The following is a 24,915-nucleotide window of genomic DNA, read 5'->3' on the forward strand; positions in this document are numbered from 1 at the left end:
TGCTGTACGAGGATGATCATTGGTTCCCAAACCCGTTGACAGGCATGTCCAGGGGGAAGTCCGTGATTGGCTCCCTCAGCATCATGGGCGGGAGCAGCGGCCCGCCGTACGACCGAGCCCACGTCACCGGAGCCTCGTCCAGCAGCTCCTCCAGTACCAAGGGCACTTACTTCCCACCGGTGAGACACACACACACAAAACTTAAAAAGTATTCAAATGTCTTGAATCCAGGTATTAGAGGTCGCGTTTTTTTTCACGATGTAATGGCAGGTTTCTTTGCATCTTAAAATGTCTTAAAAGCCTTAAATTTGGCTTTCTGAAACCTGCAGATATCCTGTCGCGCCACTCTTCGCTTTCATTTTCAGACACACTCTACACTGGATGTTGCGCCATAACCAAAAGGAAGCTGTGGCGAATCTTATTTTCAAATTATCTTTCCAAACCATAATTTTACAGCTCTTCAATTTTGACCCTGGTGCAATTTTCCCTGTACCCCACCTTTGCTAATAATTCACTCAACTCTAAGAAGCCATTGTAAGGACTTAACCACTGCCATCTGTTTCCATGAGATCTCAGGCTAATACCCAGTCAGAGAAGCAGGGTCTCTGGCCGTGTGAAACTGCAAAGTGTCAGGATACCACAGCCACTTTAAACAGTTAATCGCCTCTGTTTAATGATGTGTTTTTTTTTCCTCGTAATAAAATGAGCTTGTGTATGATTTGAATTTTTGTCGTTTTGTTAAAATAGTGTCCCATTTAAAGTGAATTGTTGTTTTTCCAGATCCTGAACCCTCCTCCGTCCCCTGCTACTGTCCGCTCCCAGTATACCATGGAGTTTGGTTATTCCTCCAACAGTCCCTCAACACACCGCTCCTACAGGTACATTACACACACACACACACACACAGAGTTGCTTTGGCCTCAGCGTAACCTTTTGCTGGGAAAGACTGATTTCTTTGGGTGGGTAGTAGCCTTATTTTTATGGTCCAATTATGGTTTAAGCTCTGCTCGTCTCGCACTGTGTTTTCAGTGACATTTAAACTGTGCAGGATTAGAACTTAACTGTCCTTTGAGACTCTGAAGCTGCGCTCCCTCAGTTTGCGTTACTGAATTCCTGAAATCAATAAGAAAACTATTCCCGTTTCCATGTATATTTAAGAGAATACCAGAGAAATTGATCTGGTTTGGAAATGTAATCAAACTGCAGGATTGCAGTCTGCTGCGCTGCGAGTTGGAGAAATTCCTCCAGCACATGCTAACACTTAAAACAACCCCTTTCTGTACACAGGGGCCCACTTTCAAAGAGACTCGGTTCCTTTTGTTTAGCCTTTCCCTGTACATTTTGAAATGGCACAGCCTTCACTGATTTGAAAACACTCTCATACCGTGTAGTGGGTTTGTCAAGCTTAGTGTTTCCTTTCATCTGTGATCAAATGTTTTATTTTCATAGAAAAAGTAAAAGTAGGCTTGGATTCCTGTGGTAAGTTAAAGTGGTAATCCATGAGATACTCATTTTTTTTTAAATGTAGTCTCCATCTTTGGTGCCAAGCGCTCATTGCTGTGGTGTTTCTGCACTGCACTTCCCAGAGATCACCTGTCAATCAAACTGTGTCCAGTACTGTGACGTCTTTCTCCTTGGATTTTCTGTTGATGCAGTTTGAGTTTCTCTTTTCTTTGTCTGTTCAGCCATGGTGGCTATCACTGCTCATGCTAACTACCCAGTTCTTTGCCTGTTTATTCCAAACAAACCGGAAACATAAAATGCATCACTTGATTTTGGGTTTAATAAATGTCAGTTTGTTAGCTAGCCAACCATAGTATCTGGTCAGCTAATTGTCACTGTTTTCTTGTCAACACGTCCAATTTGCACACTAGCTAGCATGTCTAGTAGAGGCGAGCATTAGTAGTGGCTTGTAGTTGCACATTAACATTGGATACTTTGCTAAGTTAGGCTGTTAGCTAGTTAGCTAAATAACAAAGACAAAAACATTTCTTCTCAGGCTCTTCTCAAGCTACAACTCCGAGTGTTTTGGAGTAGAGACTAGGGCTAAAGACAAGACAGTTTACTGTGTCACAGTAACCTACATTTGGAAACAAATCCACCTTATCACGCTATTCACTTTACTTAGAACATTGCTGAATTCACCTCCACCCACACCACAACAATCTTTTTCAGGTATCTCTCTTTTCTAGCCCGGTTGTTATATATTTAGACATTGTTTTGTGCACAGTCAATTCCTCCATGATGGAGACAGATGTGGTTGATAGGAGATTTGTGACGCAGCTGCAACACCTCTGTTACTTTAAAAGAAATGAGACTAAATGAGACTTTTGGACACCGCCTGTTAAATAGTTCCGTTGACCCATGTGGTGTTTCTCTCTGCCTCCCCACACAGCTACCGGCCCTACACCTACCGCCACTTCGCCCCGCCCACCACCCCCTGCAGCACCGACGTGTGCGACAGCGACTACACGCCAGGACGCCGAGCGCCGCCCAAGTCGGCCACCGCCGCCGCCGCCAAGGGCTACACCAGCGACCTCAACTACGACTCGGAGCCGTTCCCGCCGCCGCCGACCCCCCGCAGCCAGTACCTGTCGGCCGAGGAGAACTGCGAGAGCTGCCCGCCATCGCCTTACACCGAGCGCAGCTACTCCCACCACCTGTACCCGCCCCCGCCTTCGCCCTGCACGGACTCTTCGTGAGCCGAAACACCCCCCCCCCCCAAAACCCAAACCTACACAAACACACACACAGCTCCGCCCCCCCCCTCACATGTAAATACCAATTGTGCATATTACGAGTCTAAAAATGGGAAAGAGAGACTGACGGTGTAAAAGAGGAGAGGGAGTATATCGGAGGGGGTCGGGTACCTGTACATTACAAAAAAATAATGAAAAAAAGAGAAAATGGGAGCTTGCAAAAGAGCTGCAGAACATTTGTACATTGAAAAGAGAAAAGCATATTTATATATTTTCTATACAGTGTTTACTGATAATGCCATAGAGGTTTGTATTAAGAAATTTGTACATTTTTTTAAGAAAAGGTTTTATTAAAATCATCACAAATATAAGTTGCCTTAAACCAGGAGAGGAGAAAATTACCTTCCTTACAAGGCTGAAGGACACAAAAAGCACATGACAAACGGGACAGCGAGACGGAATTAATCTGATGCCAAATATGAAAAACATTTACCATTTTTGCTCAACACTACTACTACTACTACAGGATGAGGCTGGGCTGTGGAAAGAGAGGAGCTCCCCCCGGAGGCCGCTGCCCGCCGCTGCAGCACTCCGCTCTGCAGGCTGGGCAGCCATTTTGTCAGCGCTGGAGCAGGGATTTCTCCAGTTACCCTGCAAACTGGGTTAGGAGTGGCTGGATAAGCCTTTTCAGTGGCAAAGAATGTGGTACTGGGTCTTTTTTTTTCTTCTTTTTTTTTTACCTCCTCTTCATTTACAAAACGGTTCGTAGGATCTTGTCTGTATGTTTTTTTACTCCGGTGTTGCAGATGTGAGTCATTTTGCTGGATCACAGAAGCAGGACAGAAGTTCTGGATCTGAAGCAATAACACTAAGGCACATATTTATTAATTTTTGTCACTACCCTCGCTCGGCACGCCGGTAGCCACTAACTGTGTCGACGAGGAACTATTTGGGGCTCGGTCAGAAGTTTCGAGAGACGCAAAAATCGATCGGGATCAAGTCGACGCAGCATGGCTCACATCTCCAATTCACCATCCACATACAGACAGGACGTAAACCAAAATGTAGGCTGTGTTTGTCCTTTTATTTTTTCACTTCTAGTGTTTTTTGTTTTTTTTACATTACAATGCCTGACTGCAACTGTAGAAACCCTATTTGAGTGAAACAAGACCCAAAGCACATCGCCTACAGGGGCGCATTCATTGCTTTTAACCCCCGAACACGACTTTCCTCGGCTCGGTTTTAGCGGCGTTTCCCTCTCACCAAGGACAAGATCTCGTGCCTGACCAGTTACACATCTTCATATTGGTTTTTTTTGTTTTTTTTTTATTTTATGTTGTTGTTGTTTTTGGAAAACACAAAGGAAAATCCAGTGCCCACTAAATGCTATAGTATTTTTGTACCACATATTGTGTAGATAACGTATTTATAAGCTATATAGAAAATCCATTGTAAATCTATCCATTGAATTCTTGCAGTACTTTCTTTCATTCCGTCTTTTTTTATATGCCTCATTATATTTTTCTACAAAATATCACTCCAAAAGTATGGCGACAATCTCAAGACAGATCAGTCAAAACGAAGAACATATCCAGGTATTTTCCTGTATTTGTAATCGAGAGTTATCTGTACACTTAACTGCTCACAGGTCAATCTGACGCTGAAGGACTATTGTGCCAAATCGGAATTTTTACAATCTGGAGGCCGGTGGCCCGTCGCCTCCTCGCTGAGTCCAGTTTGGGGAACTGGAGGCCTTGTTCTGCGAATGGAGGCAGGAAGGAAAAAAAACGCTGAGCTGGGACCACGGGTCTACATGAGGTGGCATCTTATTCTGTTGCCTTTCTGCTTGTATCAAACAATCTCTTTTTTGTAAAACTGTCCTGTCTCTCGTGCCGTCTTGTGATGACCAGAAATCTATTTTTCAAGGTAACTTTTGTCGCATCGTCTAAAAAAAAAAAAATGTTCGTCCGAGGAGGATTGTTTTGTCAACGTTTTTTTTTTTTTTTTAGCATTCCTCCCTATCGTCAGATGTTCGGCATGGGTACAGGTTCTTCTTCGTTCGCAGCTCCTTCCTGTGTTTTTTAAAGGAGACATTGTGGAAATCGATGTGTTGTTTTCGCTTCGTCGTGTTTTTTTGCGTTTTGCTCTTTTCTACATCCAAATTGTTCCCTGTAGTGAAGACGAATACACCAGCATGCATTTGAAGACAATCTTTAACGCTTACACACACACACCTCGCCGACACCTCAAGTTGTTTCTGTTCTTCAAAAGTCTAAATGTGTCTGTTTCTTTTCTCAAAGGGCAAACTGTGTGTATTGACGAGACATGCTCATTCTTTTTTGTGTTTTTTTTTCTTGGTTTTCCATTGAAAGCAGTGATATTCAGTCTCAGACCTGACGTGCTGGTTAGGTTACACATCGGAAAATCAAAAAAAAAACAACTGTTTATCTGGAATGGAAAACCCAAACCACCAAAACCAGTAATGACGCCAAATGTATATCTTGGACCAGTATATATATCGCTCCCCTGCTGCCTCCATATCTTCAAGTCTGTGGCGTATTTCTGTCAACATGTAAACGAGCCAAGAAACTGCCTGTGGTACAATCACTCATTTACATATCTTAGGTGTTTTTCAGGCCAACCGTGCACATCCATGTCGAATTTAAACATTGTTCGGAGAGGTTCTCATTCTCTTAACTGCACTTTACAGTACTTTTTAGCTGATTTCCGGTACAACACTACCATGTTATCACTCAGCTGACTTAGATTTACGTATGGGTGGAACGTTCGTGCGTGTGGAAGTGTCCATATGAGAGGGATAAAACGATTGGCTCGGTTGGGAGAGAATATTTTGCCGTGTACGTCGGGAAACGAAGACGGGGACGAATCGGATCGGAAAGCTGAATATGGCCGTTCTGTTTAGTTTTCTAGCTCGGTGTGATGGTTGAATTGTCGGCCATCTTCCTCTGGGCTCACAGCGTTGTGGTCTGTCAGGTTGTGTCCTCACAGCGTTGCATCCTCACAGTGCTGTACCCTGTCAGGTCGAGCTTCGCAACGTTCGACTCCGTTAAAAGCGGCTGCCGTCTCCGAGCAGAAAGCGGCGTACATTGTACAGATTGCGGTGAAAGTGGCGCGGGAAAAAGGTCAAAGAAAGTTGTTCTGTTGTAAAAAGACGTATTATTCAAGGTGGACATGCTGAGGTTAAGTCATTTGGAATTTTTTTTTAAAAAAGCACTTTTGTCTCCATGTTATCGGAGGTCAATGATTTAAGATGGGGAATCCGGAGAAGTTTGTTGTTTTTTGAAATGTTGTCATTCATCCATTTTGATACCATGGTGCTTTGCAAGGATGTATTTCAAGATGACCAACATTTGGTTAGTCATATTCATTTAATTTCCACTAACTCTACTTTTTTATACATTGATTGCTTTACATGTAAAACAGTGTATAAGATGGACCTGTACAGCCCATCCAGCTACTACCATAAGCTGTTGTAACAAATGAAATGCTGAATTTTTTTTTTTTTTTAAATATAAGTGAGTGAACTTTTATCTTGACTGTTGTCCTTGTTTGACTCTCAATATAATATCTTGTTCTATTTATGGTAGATGCACATAGACTACTAGTCTACATGGATGAAATATGAGGTACAACAACCAGCATCTACACACAAAACATGAACCTAGGAAGCCATCATTTACTTAATGACTTACATTTCTCAATATTCAAGGTGCAATAGTGTTTATTAGCTCATAACCTACTAACCTACTACATTTCAGCTCATGACCCTCTATGGTTAAGTTTGGGCTGTCGAATCACTAAATCCCTGAATCTTAATATCATTTTCCACCTAAGCTTCCAAACCTACTTCTGTAAATCTGGAGCACTCGTATTTAGTCTGTGTGGTATATTATTAGATGTAGGGACTGACTAGTTATTATTTGATTAATGTGATAAATTATTAGATGTAAGTGATTTATTACACACATTTTAAGAAGGAATGTTGATCCTGAATGCTCTCCACTTTTTTCCTGGCAATTGTTGCTTGATTTTTTTGTCTTCATTATAATAATTAAACACCACAAGATCACATTTGGACTTAGGCTAAGGTGCCATGTCATTCCCGATTGACATCCATAGGCAAGCCTGGCCCAGTCTCTTTTTGCCTGCTTATGAGTGTGTATTTAAGCCCAAGCTAAGGCTACACGCTACAGAGAAGGGATGAATTTATATAGACAGTATATGCAGTATGAAACAAACCAACTTATATGAGTAATATATAGACGACAGGGCTTCTGCTGAGTGGTTGGACCATGTGAAGTATTATATTATAGGATGGCACAGGTTGAGGGCATCCATAGCTTTGTGTTTCGTTTGCGACTACCGTAATAACCGATTACGACGAAAGCCGTTGCAGTTCTCAGTTGTCCAAAGCTGTCTACCATAACTAGTGGCATAACTGAAAGCAGTAGGGGGTAAAATAATACAATTATAAAGAGAGCAATGCATGGAGAATTAATTTTATGCACAATATACAGCGCAAGGGTGATACACTTTTCTGAGCCTCTTTTCTGAATATTACGGTAACTGAACCGCTGGCTGGCCACACCTCCCTTTGCTTCTCTGCTCTGATTGAAGCGCTTCAACCACGTGACCAGGACACAGCGGAAGAGGATTTGGCAGAAGGGTGAGGAAATAAACAAAATACATATATTTGCTATATGATTGATTTTATGAGATAAACTCCACTTATTAACTGCCGGTATCACGTAGTTCGAGGTATGAATGTATATGTGGTTATTTTACAGTGTAAACATTGAGCCACCTGGTATTATTCTTATTGAATTGTCTTATTTGAGGTTCGATTTCACAGTCATGTCCGCCGTGAAGAAAGTGAAAATATTTCATACGTCGGAGCTAACATTAGTTAAACGTCATCTTTGCCCATATAGTCAGCGGACCGTGTTATTTTGAACCAGCTGCCTGCTCTGACGTGTTTTCGATATTTACAACAGTTCTTAGCTTTACGCCATCGTGTGGGCTCGTTCACGACGTCGCAGATATTAGACTGCGTCGTCGTATTGGTGAAGTTATACGCGGAATAAGAATCGTTACATTAAGTGCATGTTACTGAGGGGAGACGGTCATGGCTGCTTTTAGGACGGTTAATCTCTTTACTTGAAAGGTTGAGTTTGAGGCCTGAAGGGGGAATTTCCCACTGATACGCCGTGACGTCATGACGAAATAAACGACAAGCAGGCTGGAATAAACTTGAGACTGAGGTGACAACAACACAGGGGCACTTATGATTATGTGCAGAATTATAAAGTACCATACCGTGTATATATGACTGCTGGTGGTACAGGCCTATGATAGACTGCCCGGTTTGTTGACTAGGCAGCATTGCAGCAGCAGGGTTGGGTGGTGCCACCAGCAGACAAGTGGTGAAGAATATTGTTGCCAAGCAGTATAGCCTAAGCAAGGCCGTAGGTTTCACTTTATGAAACGTGGCAGTCTAAAGGTATGAAAGGAAAAAATCATGATACTCAGCAGTCTGTGATGCTCAGTGCATTCCAGGTTATGATGTGATAAAGTGTTGTCATTTACTTTTTTTTGGTGTACCCACTTTCCCTCAACCTGCCTCGTCTACCTCTACTTCAGATAGTGATCTCCTACATTTCCCAGAATGCCTTTGGACAACCCTCAGAGAACAAGCCCTGCACCGTGTTGCATTCAGCTGTGGCTTTGATGTGTAGGTGGAGGGAGCGATAGCAACACAATAGTGGATTGAGAGGTTTTCCGGTTGAGAGAAAGCGAGAGTGGCACCCCTTACTCAAAACACAGCATGTCTTGTGGCTGCATTGCATTCTGGTCTGTTGTGAAGGTGTTTTAGGGTGACTTTTGCCTTTAAAAGGTAAGGAGGGGCTCCGTTTTTCAAAGAGGAAGGGGTGTGTGTGCTTGCGATCCAAGCCGACCACAAAATGTGTTTCGGTAAAACTCAACTTCTGAAAACACAGAGCGAGTTAAAATACAGCTTATGTGTTTGAGGCAGAAATAGCAATTCATCCTCCTAATATTGAGGGGTTGTGTCTCCCTAAGTCTTCCCCGAAATCTGCAGCTATACTGTATATATACAGTATATAAGTAAGGACTACATAACCAATCAGTCAGTCAGTTGATATTTGCATGTGATATCTGAAGTGTGAAGGCTTTGCGGTGTTGAATGTGTCAGATATATTGGTCACAACATTGAACAGCAGGTAGACTGCTTCAAACTGCTTTGACTCATTGTGCATTGCGTCAAAAAATGCAATGTTTGTCACTGCTGTTAACAGTAATACTAATAATAAGTGCATAGAGGAGAATATATGATACATTTGATTAAACTTGATTCAAATGGGTTTGTGCGTGTGCCTCGTTCTCATAATATAAGACAGGATACAACAAAACTTTATTGATCCCTGTAGGGAAATTGCATCCTTGCAGCAGCAAAAGCAATAGGACACAGCAGGGGGAAAAAAGAAAAGGAAATAGAATAGAATCTAAAAAGAAGCTTGCTGCATGCTGGTGTATTGATGTGTTGCTGCTCTGCTTGCAGGAGCAGTTGAAGCAGTCAGGATGCAGAGCACAACGAACTACCTGTGGCTCATATCAGACCTGCTGGGCCAGGGGGCGACGGCTAATGTTTACCGCGGAAGACACAAGGTAAGCATGCTGACACAGAGACAATGACAGTGCTAATATAAAACCCAGAAATGCTGTCATGTTTTTGACTGTGGTGCTCCCATCTTCAACATCACAGTCAATTCCTGTAGTCTTTCTCTACAAAGAAAAGTTGTAGAGAACTAGGAAGCTTTGAATGGCCATTTTGCACTTGCCAGGCAGAACTATTGTTCATGAAACAAAATCACATCAGTAGGAAAACAAGAAAGCACTAACATCTGATTGGCTGTTGACAGCAGATGACAGTGAAAACCTATTCACACATTTCCGAGTTTCCCTCAGCTCTATAGGAAATGAATGGACTTCTGGTGATTTGTTGATCACCAGAAGTCCATTTAGAGTCCATTCAGAGTTATGGTACCTTGTTTGTTACAGCTATGCTGCTACAAGAGCCTACTATAGCCTTTTAAGTATTCACTTTCAGGGTCAGAAATTCCCATCTCCCAATCACATCAGACAGGGTATGTGCGGAGCCGACCACAGTAGCTAGTGAAAACTAGTAGTATCTCTCTAGCAGTAATCTTCAATAATAATCACATTGAATTTCAAAACGTGCCCTACAAATTAAAATTTTTTATTAATTTTTTCAACAAATTTATTTTTTTTAATTCAATAGGTCAGTATGAGCATGACAAATTCAAATGCAATCTCTGCTAGCACTAATCTCTTTCCATAGTTTTTAGTTTTTTAGTTTTTAGTCTTTGTAGCAGCCGCATATAAAAACAAACAAGGACAAGGAACTGAATTCAGTTTATTGCTGCTTTGGTGATTTATTTATACCACTGGTATTTTAGCTGGCTAATGCAGCAGCTAAAAATAAGGAACTTTAATACAGGAGTCTGGTGGTCTGAAGGCTGTAAAGTGATGTTTGGGACCACTCTCTTGCCATACCATTATTTCCTGAGGATTTGAATGACAGTAACATGTGGGGCTACATGGTCTCACTGGGTCAAGTAGCCAGAAGCCAGTTCTCAGCACTGAGGAAGTGGGAATCCCCTAGAATCCCCTTTGGCAGTCCCACATGGAGTCATCCATAGATGCTTGGTATTATATCATCAGTGACATTCTGCATATCGTATTTTTGGACTTTCCACTAAACACGAAGGTGACTACTAGGGCCACTAGGGTTCAATTGCTATTGTTTTTTGACGGCCCACACAATAGCCAGTATTTTGATATATGATAGTAGGTGCAGGTGATGGATAGCAGCAGTAGACTGAGAGAGTGAGAGTTTATTAGAGCTGTGATGTGAAGTTCAGCTGGTGATGAAGGCCATCACATCATAACAAACTAGTGTTATAAAGAGTAGTCATCATTTTATTTACCCTCTTCTTTACCCTCTTGAAACAATCTAAAAAATATCACATATAGAGGAAAAAAGGCTTCTGTTGAGGTATATGTGCAGGAACCATCTTTCTTTTTTTTGGAAGCTAAAACAGTGAGGTTTGGTTCCATGGATCGCCGAGCAGAGCAGCGGTCTCGGCATGTTTGTTTTATTCCTCTATCCACCTCCCGCAGATTAGACGCCGTCCTTTGTTTCTTTTGTTCATCCAAAAGATTTGAAACCCCTGTGTGCTCCACTTTGGCTGTGAACTCCCTTCTGCATGGGAATTTCCCGCAGCTTCAGACCAGAATCTAAAGTATGAGGATGGGTCTGAACCTGATCTTATGTTTATTTTGTCTGCATGGATTTCAGTATAAAACGGATCACGTGTCTCATATGTAGTTATGAGGCCTTAGGTTTACAGGCCTCTTTCTGGGCCAACACTACTAGTACAGGGTTCTTACAGAGGCCTGGGAAGGATGGAAATGTGTGGAAAAGTATGAGTTTAATATGTATTAAGTTTCCTATGTGACTTTGTATCCCATGGTAGAAAACAGGGGACCTCTATGCAGTAAAAGTGTTCAACAACCTGAGTTTCCTGCGGCCGCTGGACGTCCAGATGAGAGAGTTTGAGGTGCTGAAGAAGCTCAACCACAAGAACATTGTCAAGCTCTTCGCTGTGGAGGAAGAGGTCAGTATGGGGGAAAACATTGCCTTCTTTATAATTTCCTCCATTACTGTAAACAAAGGAGACCATCGGCAAGAAGATTGGCAGCCTCTACCGGCCTTTACACTGCATTTTACATTGTGTGGTATTAGGTCGGATTTCGCAGGAAATCTGCGGAGATTGCTTTACCGCACAAACCGATATTGCTTTAAGGCACAAAGACAGGAAGAGGGCGCTAAAGCTTTCAGAGTTTCTGGCAAAGGCAGATGGTGGAAAGAGAGAAATGGCGATGGAAAAATCACTTCCAACCTGTTTAACCTCTTCAGTAAAGACAAAAACACCAGGGAGGGGGAGCAGGGACGGGAAGCAACAGGGTTTATGGGAAATGTGGTCTTAATTTGGAGAAACACTAGCACTAACAATACCACTGACGTGAGATAGAGGCTACCAATCATCTCCACCATGGTCTCATTTGTTCACAGTAATTATATCACGGTATCACAATTAATTTTACAATGATATATCGTACACTGTTGTTTTTTCTTTTGTGCCACTGAGTCAAAAAGCAGATATACTTGATCTGAAGTTGCTGATATGAAGCGTCAACAGAGATTGAGGCTTTACAAACTCAAGTATGACCCTGTTGTCCCCCCAGTCCAACACTCGCCACAAGGTCCTGGTGATGGAGTATTGCCCCTGTGGGAGTCTCTACACCGTGCTGGAGGAGTCCTCCAATGCCTACGGACTACCGGAGGACGAGTTCCTCATTGTTCTGCAGGATGTGGGTGAGGGAGTGTTTTGACAACCCGAGAATTCACATCGTGCCTATCACCACTTGGTTATATTAAGTGTGATAATTGATTTAACATGCCTGTGTTGTGTAATGGATGATGATGTCATCTACAAAAACAGTACCAACAGTCTCATTAGTCAAGACCTGGTGACAGTTGCTACAGGATTTCACAGAGGTTTTCTGTGATTATTGCGACTAAACAGCAGCTTTGGTCAAAAGTTACAGTGGAATTTTAGGTGTTTTTTGCAGTAAAATTGTGGGAATTGGTAAAAATTGCAAGTCAAGGAAGTCTGGTACTAAAGTGACACTAAAGAAATATGAAAAAATGGGATTTTTATAACTACCTCCAATGAAATTTGACATTCCTGGAGGGACTGCGATGGTTTGTCTATGAAACACTCATCTGCAATTTTTCCACGTCTTAGAAGTCAAATGTTTTATCATTGGCTGTCGTCCCTTGTGGGTTACAGTGGCAGGGATGAACCACCTGAGAGAGTACGGCATTGTGCATCGGGATATCAAACCTGGGAACATTATGCGGGTGATCGGAGAGGACGGCCGATCGGTATATAAGCTGACAGACTTCGGTGCAGCCAGAGAGCTGGATGACGATGAACAGTTTGTTTCTCTCTATGGCACTGAGGAATACCTGGTAAGCAACACTCTGAACTGGGGTTATGTCAGTTAAAGTCCTTTGGTGTAAACTCACTTAGGTTGAAATACTCCTATATCATCACTTGATATACTCTAGATCCGTTTCAAGCATAGCATAAAAGTTTTTCAACCCAACTAGAGTGGAAACCAGACGGTTTAGCCCTTTAGAAAAACAAAAGTTATAGAAAGTCATAGAAATGTAATGGAGTATTACATCAGGGTCACATTGGAAACATTGTAATAATACTTATAATAGTCAGAAACTGTATTTGTAAAGCAGCTTTTCAAAAACAAAAAGTGCTTTACACAACATAAAATCATTACATAAAAACAAGAGCTTACATAAAAATTTGTCAAAAATAAACAATTAGGAAGCTAGGAATTGTTACAGAAAGTAAGTGTGTGGAACTGTATGAATTCAAACACACAATAACACAATACATAATAAGTCTTTTACATGTGTTCCTCTGTAGCATCCTGACATGTATGAGCGGGCTGTGCTGAGGAAGGACCACCAGAAGAAATACGGGGCCACAGTAGATCTGTGGAGCATCGGCGTCACCTTCTACCACGCCGCCACCGGCAGCCTCCCCTTCAGGCCGTTTGAAGGGCCTCGCAGGAATAAGGAAGTGATGTAAGAACATGTTATCATCCCTTTGATTTTTATGGACTGATGTAGATTGCAGAAAATGATCAACATTTGCAAGAATATGGGTCAAACTGGCATTGAAGGAACAGTTCACTCAGAAAAATGAAAATTCAGTCATTATCTACTCACCGCCATGTTAGTGGAAACTTCATTGTAGTTTGTATGACCACAAAGCACACAGCAAGTTAACTGCCAAACAGTTGCAGTGTGAGTCCAAAAGGCCTAGATTTACCTCATTACACAGCTCACCAGCCAATAGAGGAGGTTGTGGGACAGCAAGCTCTCTATTGGCTGGTGAGTTACAAACAGAATCAGACAATTTCCTTGTTTCAGTTGCCACACTACACAAGAATAAGTTACTGCTTCCTCTAGCTAGAATAACACTACATAATGAGGTAAATGTTTATAGAAATCTGATGGTCATTTCATGTCCTTCTTTATCTGTAAACAACCAGACCCCATTCACTTCAGTTGTTTAGGAGTAGGTTGAGGTGGAACTGCTGTAGCTAACTCACTGTGTGTTTGGTGGCTGTACAAACTTCAAACTTCCTTTGTGTCTTAACTGAGCGATGTGTTCCTCTCAGGTATAAGATCATCACTGAGAAGCCTTCTGGAACCATCTCCGGCCAGCAGAAGTTTGAGAACGGGAAGATAGAGTGGAGCACAGAGATGCCAGTATCCTGCAGCCTGTCCAAGTAAGATCTCACAACTCAAATCCATTTGATTATTGGGATTTGAGACCATCATAGTTCTCTATGCCTTGCTATTTTAAATTTACAGATATAGGCTACTAGGAGCTTTCTTGGGTTGCGGTTGTGTCTTTACATTCTAACTTTCCCTCAAATAGATTAGAGAATTGTTATCTAAACTACAAGCTGAAATTACTTGACTAATAAAACATTTTCAAATTCCATATACAACATGGCATCCATCACACTGATCAGTTGCTCCACAAGAAACTAGGTAATCCAAAAACTGACAAGAAAAAGAAAAATGGCAAAATGCAATCAATAGTTGCTCTTTGGAGTGAGTGTATTGAGAATGTATTGAAAACCAAAGAGGGTCCAAGGCACTCTGTTGCGATGTAGATTGACCTGTAATCTCTGTCCTCGGATGTCTCGTCCACAGAGGCTTACAGAGCCTGCTGACCCCAGTGCTGGCCAACATCTTGGAGGCCGACCAGGAGAAGTGCTGGGGCTTTGACCAATTCTTCGCCGAGACCAGCGACATCCTGCACCGTACGGTGGTTTACGTCTTCAGCCTGCAGCAGGCCACGCTGCACCACGTCTACATCCACGAATACAACACGTAAGCCATTTACTGCACTGTCCAGGAGACTGTTAGAAAGGACATTGTTAGAAATTTTGTTTTTAATACCTATCTACAGCCAATCCTTCTACATTATTGGCTATTTAATATGTGTGGGTTGTTCCAGATGGGTGCTTGGAGAGAGGTGCCATGAGATATATTATGCATCTTTTCAACCATTCAAAGGGCATTCCAGGAGGCTGAGATTGTAGGGACGTCTTTGCAAGAATCTGGAAGAATTCCATATGCGAGTAAATGTAGAGGTAGGGTGTCAGAGAGGGCATTTTCAATAGCTAACCAGCCAGGAGGCTCTATTGGTGCGAAAACCAATTGCAGGTTTGGCGCAGTATGTATGAATAGTAATACTTTTTTAAATCTGGAAGTGCAAGACCCCCTTATCTTTTGGTAAGTTAATTTCAGAGCTAATTCTAGGCTGTTCTGAATTCCATTTACTTGTTTAAAGAAAGCTGACCGGTGGCATGCTTCGCTTATAAGTAACAACTGGTGCAACCACCATTTTAATTAGTTTGATTCTAGCCCTAAAAGATAAAAGATGAGAGAACCGCCAAGTGAAATATTTTTTTCAAAGAGGCAATGATAGATTCCAAATTCTGTTTTAATTGATGTGTTCAGGTTTTTTGAAAATACCAACATATCATCAGCGTACATTGCCAGTTTTGCGTAAATCCCTATTGTGATGCCGTCAGTTTCACTTCAGTTTGACTCCTTATTGCCTCTGCAAGTGGCTCATGCTCTAAATGAAATAGTAGCAGAGATAAGGGGCAGCCTTGTCAAGTTCCTCTTTCTAGCGGGGAAAAAAGGAGAAGTTCTGTATGCATTGTGTCCATTTAGTAAACAAAGGACCACACCCAAATCTCTATAATGTGAAAACCAAGTACTTCCACTCTTGGTCAAACACTTTTTCGGCATTTAATGGCAGTGCAGCAGAAGGAGCATTCACCTTCTTGGCATAGTATGTTTTAGAATAATTGCCATTATCAGAGCTATATAGTCAATATACTGATTGGAAATAAAAGCATCTTAATCAAGTGAAAATTTTGATACATTTTAAAATCTATATAAAGTGAATTTGGTGTATGATTTGAGCATGAAGACAGATTCTTTCCTGTTTTGGGGACTAAAGTAATGATTCCTTCTACTGTAGTTTCCCTGATTGCCTCACTTGCAAAAAAGATTAATCTAACCTTTTTAAAATAGGAGCAAGAGCATCTGCAAATGAGTGTTAAAACCCAGCTGAGAAGCCATCGCTCCTGGGAGCCTTTGGTTTGGGTAATTCCCTTATTGCATCATGTATTTCCTTTGTTGAGATTGATGCTTCAGGTTTTTCTCTAAAATCATCTTGCAATACTGGGAATTTTATCGCATCAGAAAACTCAGCATGATCACTATCTGTACTTGAAGTATGAGATAAAGTCACCTCCTATGACAAAAGGCATGTGAGGAAATTGACTTAGTAGGTCTTGAATGTCAGTAAAGAAAGCTGAATCCCCATTAAGCCATATAGATTGAGAAATTCTGTCTTTTCATAATAATGAATCTACCATTTGGATCTATAATGTGTGATTTAATGTCATGTTTTATAGTCCTGTTAATTAATATTGCTACTCCTCTTGCTTTGGGGGAAAAGGATGTCAAATATATCTCACCATTCCAGTCTTTTTTAATATTTTCCTTATTTTTATCTAACAGGTGAGTTTCTTGTAGCATTGCTATATTGCACTTTCATTTTAAGTAATTAATAATTTGCCTTCTCTTCACTTTTCTACTGTAAAACTACAGTATATTCAAATCAGATTCACTCATACTGGCTTATGTTTGTTAAGAAATGGTATAAATGGAAAAAGAAGGAGCTTTGGATCATTTACACTTGCATAGACCTCACACACTATTCCAATCCCAAATTGACCAATGGGACAATCTACCAAAAATGTAGTAGATTTAACATAACGAAGACGTTAACCAGAGTATGACCAATTCACCGGGTGACTCTGTATGTTGTAAAGCTGCAGTTCTTCATTTGTCCACAGGGCCACGCTGTTCCAGGAGCTGCTCTCCCGCAGGACCAGCATCCCCTGCCACAACCAGGAGCTGCTGTACGAGGGCCGGCGCCTCGTCCTGGACCCCAACCGCCAGGCCATGAGCTTCCCCCGGACCTCCAGGGACAATCCCATCATGCTTGTGAGCCGCGAGTCCGTAGCCACCGTGGGACTCATCTTCGAAGACCGTATGTAGCCGAGGATCCTCCTTAAAAAGTCTGAAAATCTTGAAATTAATTATCTAAATGTAATTATTTTTGTAATGCAATGTTATTTTTTTCACCATGTAATGACAGGTGTGTTCACTCATACAGAACAGGGTTAGTAGTACAATACAAATCCTATCTGCTTTACTAAACACAGCTGGACTCCATGGCCCTTAACAGTTAATTTCCTGGTGCGCTTTTTCTTATTCTGCCCATTTATAGTTCAGAACTTTCATTAGTGATGTTCAATCAGAAATAGGCTGGTTTTGCCAGCTGGGTTTCTTCATTTTGGATTTTAAATTGGTTTTAAAATTCAATTCCAGGTAGCAATAAAAAGGTCTTAAAAAGGTTTACGTTTGGCTTTCTGGAACCTGCAGATACTCTGTCATACTGTATCTCTATCTCTTTCCATTCTTGGTTGTAGCTGCCCTGTGATCCTCTGTACCTCTGTTTTTAGAATGTATAGGGTGAAAACTCATGAAATGTCTTAAATCATATTTTGTAAACTTAAGGCTTAGAGGCCTTAAAAATGCTGTGGCTCCTCAGTGCTTTTTTCTAATGGAAAATCAGCCCTGTCATACTGATCTCTATTCTGATAGGACCTACTGTGTTTTTTTTATTCTCACGTTTATTGCAGTGGTGAAATTGATAAAAATTAACTAGAGACAGATGGAGAGGAGCTGAAGAGAGAGATTTTGAATGGAAGACAAAGCCAAACAGGAAAATCCTGCGTGTTTAACCCTTTGTATGTTTTTTCCTCACAGCCAGCCCCCCTAAAGTGCAGCCTCGCTACGACCTGGACTTGGATGCCAGCTATGCAAAGGTACCGATTACACATTACTGTTGAGTCCAAGACTATTGAGTCTCCTGATTAATGTCATTTTGAAGGATAAGATCAAGCTCAAATCTGAAAAAATGGCAAGTCAAGACAAAAAAAAGGCAAAGAAAACATTTCAGACCGTCATCAGTCCTCATCCAAAAGTAGAAACTGTCCTGTTGCCAAAGTTCAATTTCCTGAGCACCTTGAAGCACCAGCAACATGAAGGACAATAACACTTTTTCTCCAAAGAAAATGAACTGTCCACTCCACCATTTATCTTGTCTGAGACCATAGGAAGGCTGAGAGTAGAGAAGACACAGGCAGGCTTGTGTTTCAAGAATTCAGAGGTAGAATTTAAACCACAAAACTGTTTCAGGCCACAGCTTACCAGTATCAATAGTGTAAAAATGACTCTGTTGCTGGACATCTTTAGTAAAATCATCAGTCCAACAGTACAACAGTAGTAATGGCTGAGAATGACACTGGAGAGGATGAAAGCCTCTATTTTTTTCCCTGTGAGGCTTTCGAGTGACTCACTGTAATCAAAGGAAGTGAAGCATGCATCTATACACGTGTGATGTGGTTTTTGTGGGTGGAAGACAGTTGGCTATCACAGAAACGGATTCATATCAAGCCATAAGTAGAAATTACATGTGCAAACAGTACAGAATGTGTAGGCGTTGGATCTAGCTGCTCTTAAATTAATTTAATTCATTCATCTGCACTACATCTAATAGCTCAGCGCTCTGCCATGGCCTTGAACTATATAATTGGTGTGCTGTTATGAATAATTTAGCAAATGGGCCATTGAGTGATTCACAGCCCATATGTACTTGTGACTCCATGAAGGCAACTAGTGTTAGACTGATGTATCAGTTTCCCGATATCGGCCTTAAATATTAAATATTGGATCTAGTTCATTCAGCGTCGTTCACCCTCTGATATGATGGATATGATGCAGTTTGATTGATTCCATATTGATTTCAGATTGTATGGATTATTATTATTCGAATTTCAGTCAAATGTCAAAAAATCATAATGAATTTGTTGGATTTGAACCTGCCCATCGAATGCGTCAATGCATTTGTTTTTAAACAGCTGATTGAAATGCAAATTTTATCATTAATATTAAAATTTCTGTTTAATCTGACTCATTTCAGTCAATTCATAGTCAAATGTAATCTTGCCCCAGTAGCGGTATTGGTCTTGAAAAAAACAAATCCTCGGCAGAACCCTAAAGGCAACACACATACACTCACACTCACATGCTTGCTGTGGTTCAGACTTTTGCAGGTGATGTCGGACACTTGTGGAAAACCTCTGAGTCCCTGCTGGTGTATCAGGAACTAGTGCGCAAAGGAGTACGCGGTTTAATGTAAGTCCAGTGTGTGTGAGTGTGTGTGTGTGTGTGTGATAGACTGTAAATAAGGTGATGGGGTATGTGAAAAAGGTGGAAAAGAAAGGTGTCTATTTCGACTTCTACTTATGACATGGAAAATATAGGAAAGTGTTATGAGTTATGTGTTCATTATGAAAACACCATCTCGACATCATGTCTCCATTCATCCAGTGAGCTCATGAAGGAGGACTACAGCGAGATCCTGCACAAGAAGTCCGAGGTTATTCATCTATGTAACTACTGCACACAGATACTGGAGAGGACCGAACAACTGTGAGTCCCACACACACACACATCAGTTATGTTTATCATTTATGTTGATGTGATTTTAATATGATGAACTGGTGTTGTGTGCGACAGGTTTGAGGTTTTGATGCAGGCCAACATGCTGTCCTCAGAGTACGATGAGATCTCAGACATGCACAAGAAAGTTCTGAGAGTGAGTACTCGCTTCCTTTTCCTGTCTTCAGCGTCTTGACATGCTTTGTTGTTTGTGGTGTTGTGCATCATAGTATGACAGGGGTAATATTGCACTTGTATAATATAATAAATTATAATATCATACACTTAGTGGCCTCGTTATACAGTATACCTCACTAGTACTTTTGTCTCCAGAACAGCCCATTCTAATATTTAGTGGAACAGTAACTGAGCCTCTCCATCCTGTCTGCATGCTGCATATTTATGCTTTATTTATGCATGAGTCACTGTCTGGAGGAGCGAGCTGTTTGCGTAAGCAGAGAGGTGTACCGTATGAAGTGACCACTGAGTGTATATGAAAAAAAGTTAGACTAAATTAGAATATAATGTAATCTACGTGTATGTCTACCCGCTGCAGATCTCCAGCTCGTTGGAGCCCATGGAGCGAACAACGCAGGATATCAAGAGCAAGTTCCTACCAGGGGGGCTGCTGACCGATGCCTGGACACAGCAAGTGGGCACACACCCCGAGGACAGGAAGTAAGAGAGTGTGTGTGTGTGTGTGTGTGTGTGTGTGTGTGTGTGGGGTTGATATACAGTATACGCATACAGCTGATACACTCATATGTGAATATGTGAGGATGAAAGATTAGTCACCGTCTGACCCTCGGCTTCTCTTCGTAGCGTGGAGAAAATCAAAGTGCTGCTGGACGCCATCACAGCCATCTACCAGCAGTTCAAGAAGGACAAAGCAGAGCGACGTGAGTTTTGAGAAACTAGCAGAAACTAGCCGAGCACTAGTTCCATGCCTGCCAGCTGTGAGCGTAGAGAAATGTGAAATGGAAGAATCAATCTTCCAATGTACAGTAACTGTAGTGAAAACTAGTGTCAGCAGGAGCATCAGCTGGTCTATAAAGGTTACTATCACAGGCATTTTAGACCTGGCAGTTCAACTAGGACCTAATGAAAATCCTACAGGCTCTTAGACACAGCAGCATATGGACATGCAGGACCTTCAGGCAAGCAGAAAAATCCTCTGAAATCTGTAAAAATCGACAGATTTTTTGGTAATCTAAGTTGCTGTGTGAACGAAACGAATCCAATTTGAGATTTTGTTCTCCCACAATTTTGTATTTAGGTCTGCCTTACAACGAGGAACAGATCCATAAATTTGACAAGTAAGTTCACTGTGCTGTTTGACAACAAATCACAGCATCACACTGTACTTTACCTTCTCTCAGTCCGTTAGTCTGAACTTCCTCAGTATCCTCCCTGTTTTTGGTCCTGAGCTGTGTTTCTGTTTTTCACAGACAGAAGCTGGTCCTCCATGCCAGTAAGGCCAGATCTTTGTTCACAGAGGAGTGTGCGATGAAATATCGCCTCTTCATCTCCAAGAGCGAGGAGTGGATGAGGTGAACCAGTCACTGCTGCTCTTTAGAGTTCCAATGTCTCTGGATTGATTGTTTCTGTTTATATGATATGATCTGATTGGATGATGATGATGGTGATGATGATTGATTGTTCTACTAGTTTTTTGTATAAAATAGCGTGGCTCCAGTGAGATGTTCATAATTTCAGCCTGACTCTTTGGGCCTCTGCATGTTCACCTACAGTAACAGAATGCATGAGTGGCATGTTGATCAGGATGTGGGCCTGGCTTGCTCTGACCCCATCTGACCCCATACTGCTTAGCAACCTAGCGTACAGTGTACAGTATCGGCTCTGTGGCAAAGCATCGTCTCTGTTGCTTTCATGTTTGCAGAAAGGTGCATCACGTGAGGAAGCAGCTGCTGGGTCTGTCCAGCCAGCTGATCAGCATCGAGAAGGAGGTGACCATGCTCATGGAGAGAGTCATCAAGGTGAACACTACAAGTGAACGCTAACTCAGCGCTAGGTCCATGCTTGCTAGCTGTGAACGTCTTGGCTAACAAGCCGTCTAGATTACTACAAATCCAAGACTGCCAACAATGGTGACCGGCTACTGCTGATGCTAACCAAGCTGAACACTTAAAACAAAAGCACACAAAACAAATTAATCTAAGGTAAAATGACACGACTTAGCTCATCAGGAAACCAGGGAGCTAGAAATGAATCTTCTACTAGCTAGCCAAACGCTTCTACAAGCAATTTGAATTGTGGAGAAATGTCAAATGGACGAATGTCAAAGTTTACTACTACAGGTATTTCAGACATGGCAATTCAACAAGGACCTAATGGAAATCCTACAGGCTCTTAGACACAGCAGCACATGGACATGCTGGACCTTCTCCAAACAAAATAAAAATGTGTAAAATTGTGTGCGTGTGTGTGTAGCTGCAGGAACAGTTGCCTCAGAAGGTGTTGCCCCTGGCGTCCAGTGGGATGAAGCCGCAGGCCTACCTGAGCCAGAACACACTGGTAGAGATGACCCTGGGGTGAGGACATGACCAGTATTTATCACTCTTCATCATCCTCATACCTTCCATTTAGAGTTTGAAATGTTGAAGGTGTGAGGCATTTAAAGGTGCTGTGTGTATCATTTTAACATCTTTACCACATTAATTTTGAAACATTAATATAATTGCTGTTAACGAGGAGATCAGCAGCCTCTACCGGCCTCTACTCATTTTCCATTGTGAGCCACCGGATCAGATTTGGAGGGAAATCTGCTGGATTGCTTTACGGCACAAAACAGGAAGAGGGCGCTGTTCTTTCAGAGCAAACAGAGCTAAAGCTTTCAGAGATTCTGACAGCAGATGGTGGAGAAATGTTGATGGAAAAATCACTTCCAACATGTTTATCCTCTTCAGGGAGGGGGAGGGAGACAGGAAGCAATGGGGCTTATGGGAAGAATGTTGGGCTATTTAGCATAGTGCTAACCCTGACTGTCTTTCAGCATGAAGAAACTAAAGGAGGAGATGGAGGGAGTGGTGAAGGAGCTGGCAGAGAACAACCACTTCTTGGAGAGGTGAGGCAGCATCTGTCAGACATCCTGCCATTGTTATCCATTGTCTGAAAACGTGAATCCAGTCTAGAAACAGATCGCTGAGAATTACAAATTTTCCCTCTTCAGATTCGGCACTTTGACGCTGGACGGAGGGTTGAGAAACGTCGACAGAATCTGAGACGAGCATCACCATCCGCGTCCGAGAGAGAAAAAGTCGTCTTAAGATTGCCAATATGTACATACTCTGTGTCTCTACGTTGTAAATACTATGTCCAACCTGTAAGATTTTGTATCTACCGGCATTTCCCTGATTCTGTCAGTATAATCTATTCATGAACCTCAGCAGAGGAAGATCCTGTACATGTAGGCTGCTGTACAACCAAGGCTGATTGCATTGTTCAGTTCTTTTCAGTTTATAAACAGCATTGTGGCAGATATTATGGCAGATGCTTGTCTGCTTCACATGCCTTTAGATGCTTAAAAACATTTTTTTTATATGATTATTATTGAAGGAATACAGATTAGTTGAATACTTTTATTAAATTTAAACGAACCATTATTTATTATCCCTAAAGACCCACCAACATCATTACATTTTTGTATTTGCCTGTCATATATTTCCTGCACAAAACAAGCTATTGGTTAAGTATGGGAGTTATTACTGTGTGTATGTGATATAGCCAGGCATTTGCAACATGCAGGACCTATTCTCTCGTGCAGAAATGCATCTTACCTTTCAAGAATTATGGACAAAGGGATCTAATTGAATCTGTAAGGCATCCGCTCATCATCATCCTTTGCTCTATAAAAGCTGTAATTTTTGTTTTGTTTTGTTAATAATCAGCATTCAAAATGGAACATGATTGTTTGAAAAACCTGTAAATAAATATCTTATCAAAGACGGCGTTGCCTGAGTGTATAGTGTTTCAACTGGGAATCCTTGAGATCCTCATTTAAAATCAATTCTATCTGCTGGTGTAGGAGGCACCATAGGCCTCCATAGAATATTATATATCGTACTTATTTCCCCTTTAAAACAAGCATTTGCCTTGATACTGCATCTCACCATTCCTCTTATACCGTCTGTATCTTTCCCCTCTCTCCACCAGCCTTCAGCCATACTTCACCATCACCACCATTGTTGGTCTCCCATAGCGACTGGTCTGTTGGAAAATCACCCTCTCCTCAGCGCTGCGGTTGCCATGGCGATATGCTGCGACAGCAACCCGTCAGCATCGGACGAGTAATTGTAGATGGACGGCATTATCCCCTTTTATAGAGCAGACATGTTGAAGGCCTACAGTGATAGAAAACAGCCCTGTATGGTGTGATACTACACATACTACATTAGTGGCGGTGTTATGTTAATGAGGCCAGCATGGATAGGCTACCACTCACAGGACAAGTTGGTTTCTTTCAGGTCCTCAGTAGACGGGATCTGCCAGTGCTGTTCATAGAAAGGCTGAACTGGATCTCAGTGGATGAGATTTTCAAGACAAATATTACTTTACTCTTTCTACAGTTAATTAGTTCTATAATGAATCTACGCCTTCTGCCCAGTGCATGCTGGGATAGGCTCCAGCCTAGTGATTTTAAAGAAAGTCTCTTTGTGGAATGAATAGGCCTATACTCACCAGAGGAAGTGATGAAAGCTCTGCATACTGTCCATGTTTTCATAAATGTATTATCATAAATACTACAGTGTGAGTCATGGGTGATGTCCTTCGACTTCACTCATTCACTTCAGTGTGAATGAATCTCTTTACTATCGTCCACTGCCTTTAATGACAGTCAAGATTTCACATCAGACATCACCATGATCTACTGTACAGAACAAAATATTTCACAAAACTTTATTTTCACAGGAATAATCTCTGTTTAAACCATATTCAAATTTAAGATTCATTTCAAATATTATGTATTATTTAAAATTACAATAATATAATGCTAAATACAATTTTTATTTGTATTTTTCATACAATTTTTTTTCACATTAAGTATACATAATATAAAAGTTATATTAAAATATATAATAAAATTTGAATAACAAAATATTTAAAATTTACATTTTTTCATAGTATGCCTTGCTTTCTGGAGAATATAGCCTACATTATCGATAAATACTTTTTTAAATTAAGTATTTCTTTTTATTAAGTATACCACGTTAATATATAGGCTACTAATAAAATGTTTATAATTTAATATTAATTTTAATTTCGTTTTTCATATTATTCCTCGTCTTTAGGCTTTCTGTGGATTATATATTATCC

At 41.3% G+C, this 24,915-nt stretch overlaps 2 protein-coding genes across 4 annotated transcripts in view; both read left to right on the forward strand.

Moving 5' to 3' along the window:
- The window catches only part of lrp6 (low density lipoprotein receptor-related protein 6), a 51,106-nt gene extending 47,700 nt beyond the window's left edge, over window positions 1-3,406 (forward strand). The window contains exons 21-23 of the mRNA XM_071915774.2: window positions 43-179; window positions 781-878; window positions 2,396-3,406. Coding sequence (XP_071771875.2) covers window positions 43-179; window positions 781-878; window positions 2,396-2,702 — 542 coding nt within the window. The 3' untranslated portion in view covers window positions 2,703-3,406. The remainder of the gene's footprint in view (window positions 1-42; window positions 180-780; window positions 879-2,395) is intronic.
- Window positions 3,407-7,349: 3,943 nt separating this feature from the next.
- tbk1 (TANK-binding kinase 1) lies at window positions 7,350-22,859 on the forward strand. Of its 3 annotated transcripts, none has more exons than XM_071915766.1 (21): window positions 7,350-7,386; window positions 9,298-9,404; window positions 11,297-11,437; window positions 12,069-12,198; window positions 12,677-12,858; window positions 13,334-13,494; window positions 14,094-14,204; window positions 14,638-14,817; window positions 16,866-17,062; window positions 17,845-17,903; window positions 19,184-19,275; window positions 19,471-19,572; window positions 19,660-19,738; window positions 20,138-20,259; window positions 20,404-20,480; window positions 20,858-20,897; window positions 21,030-21,131; window positions 21,482-21,578; window positions 22,033-22,133; window positions 22,595-22,666; window positions 22,772-22,859. In XM_071915766.1, exons 2-21 carry the CDS (start codon window positions 9,318-9,320, stop codon window positions 22,821-22,823), a joined length of 2,184 nt encoding a protein of 727 aa, XP_071771867.1. In that variant the 5' UTR covers window positions 7,350-7,386; window positions 9,298-9,317; the 3' UTR covers window positions 22,824-22,859. The 3 variants fall into 3 exon arrangements, with proteins under 3 accessions (XP_071771867.1, XP_071771868.1, XP_071771870.1); XM_071915767.1 differs by having other exon boundaries at window positions 7,384-7,478; XM_071915769.2 differs by lacking the exon at window positions 7,350-7,386 and adding an exon at window positions 8,461-8,613.
- The last annotated feature ends 2,056 nt before the right edge of the window (window positions 22,860-24,915 follow it).

The sequence above is a fragment of the Centroberyx gerrardi genome, chromosome 24 (assembly GCF_048128805.1).
Source record: "Centroberyx gerrardi isolate f3 chromosome 24, fCenGer3.hap1.cur.20231027, whole genome shotgun sequence".
In the NCBI taxonomy this organism is placed as follows: Eukaryota; Metazoa; Chordata; class Actinopteri; order Beryciformes; family Berycidae; genus Centroberyx; species Centroberyx gerrardi.

Coding starts and splice junctions, on each gene's coding strand:
- tbk1 (XM_071915766.1), top strand. CDS start 9,318: ATGCAGAGCACAACGAACTACCTGTGGCTCATATCAGACCTGCTGGGC. Junction 17,063..17,844: donor GGGACTCATCTTCGAAGACC/GTATGTAGCCGA, acceptor TTTTCCTCACAG/CCAGCCCCCCTAAAGTGCAG. Junction 22,134..22,594: donor CTGGTAGAGATGACCCTGGG/GTGAGGACATGA, acceptor ACTGTCTTTCAG/CATGAAGAAACTAAAGGAGG.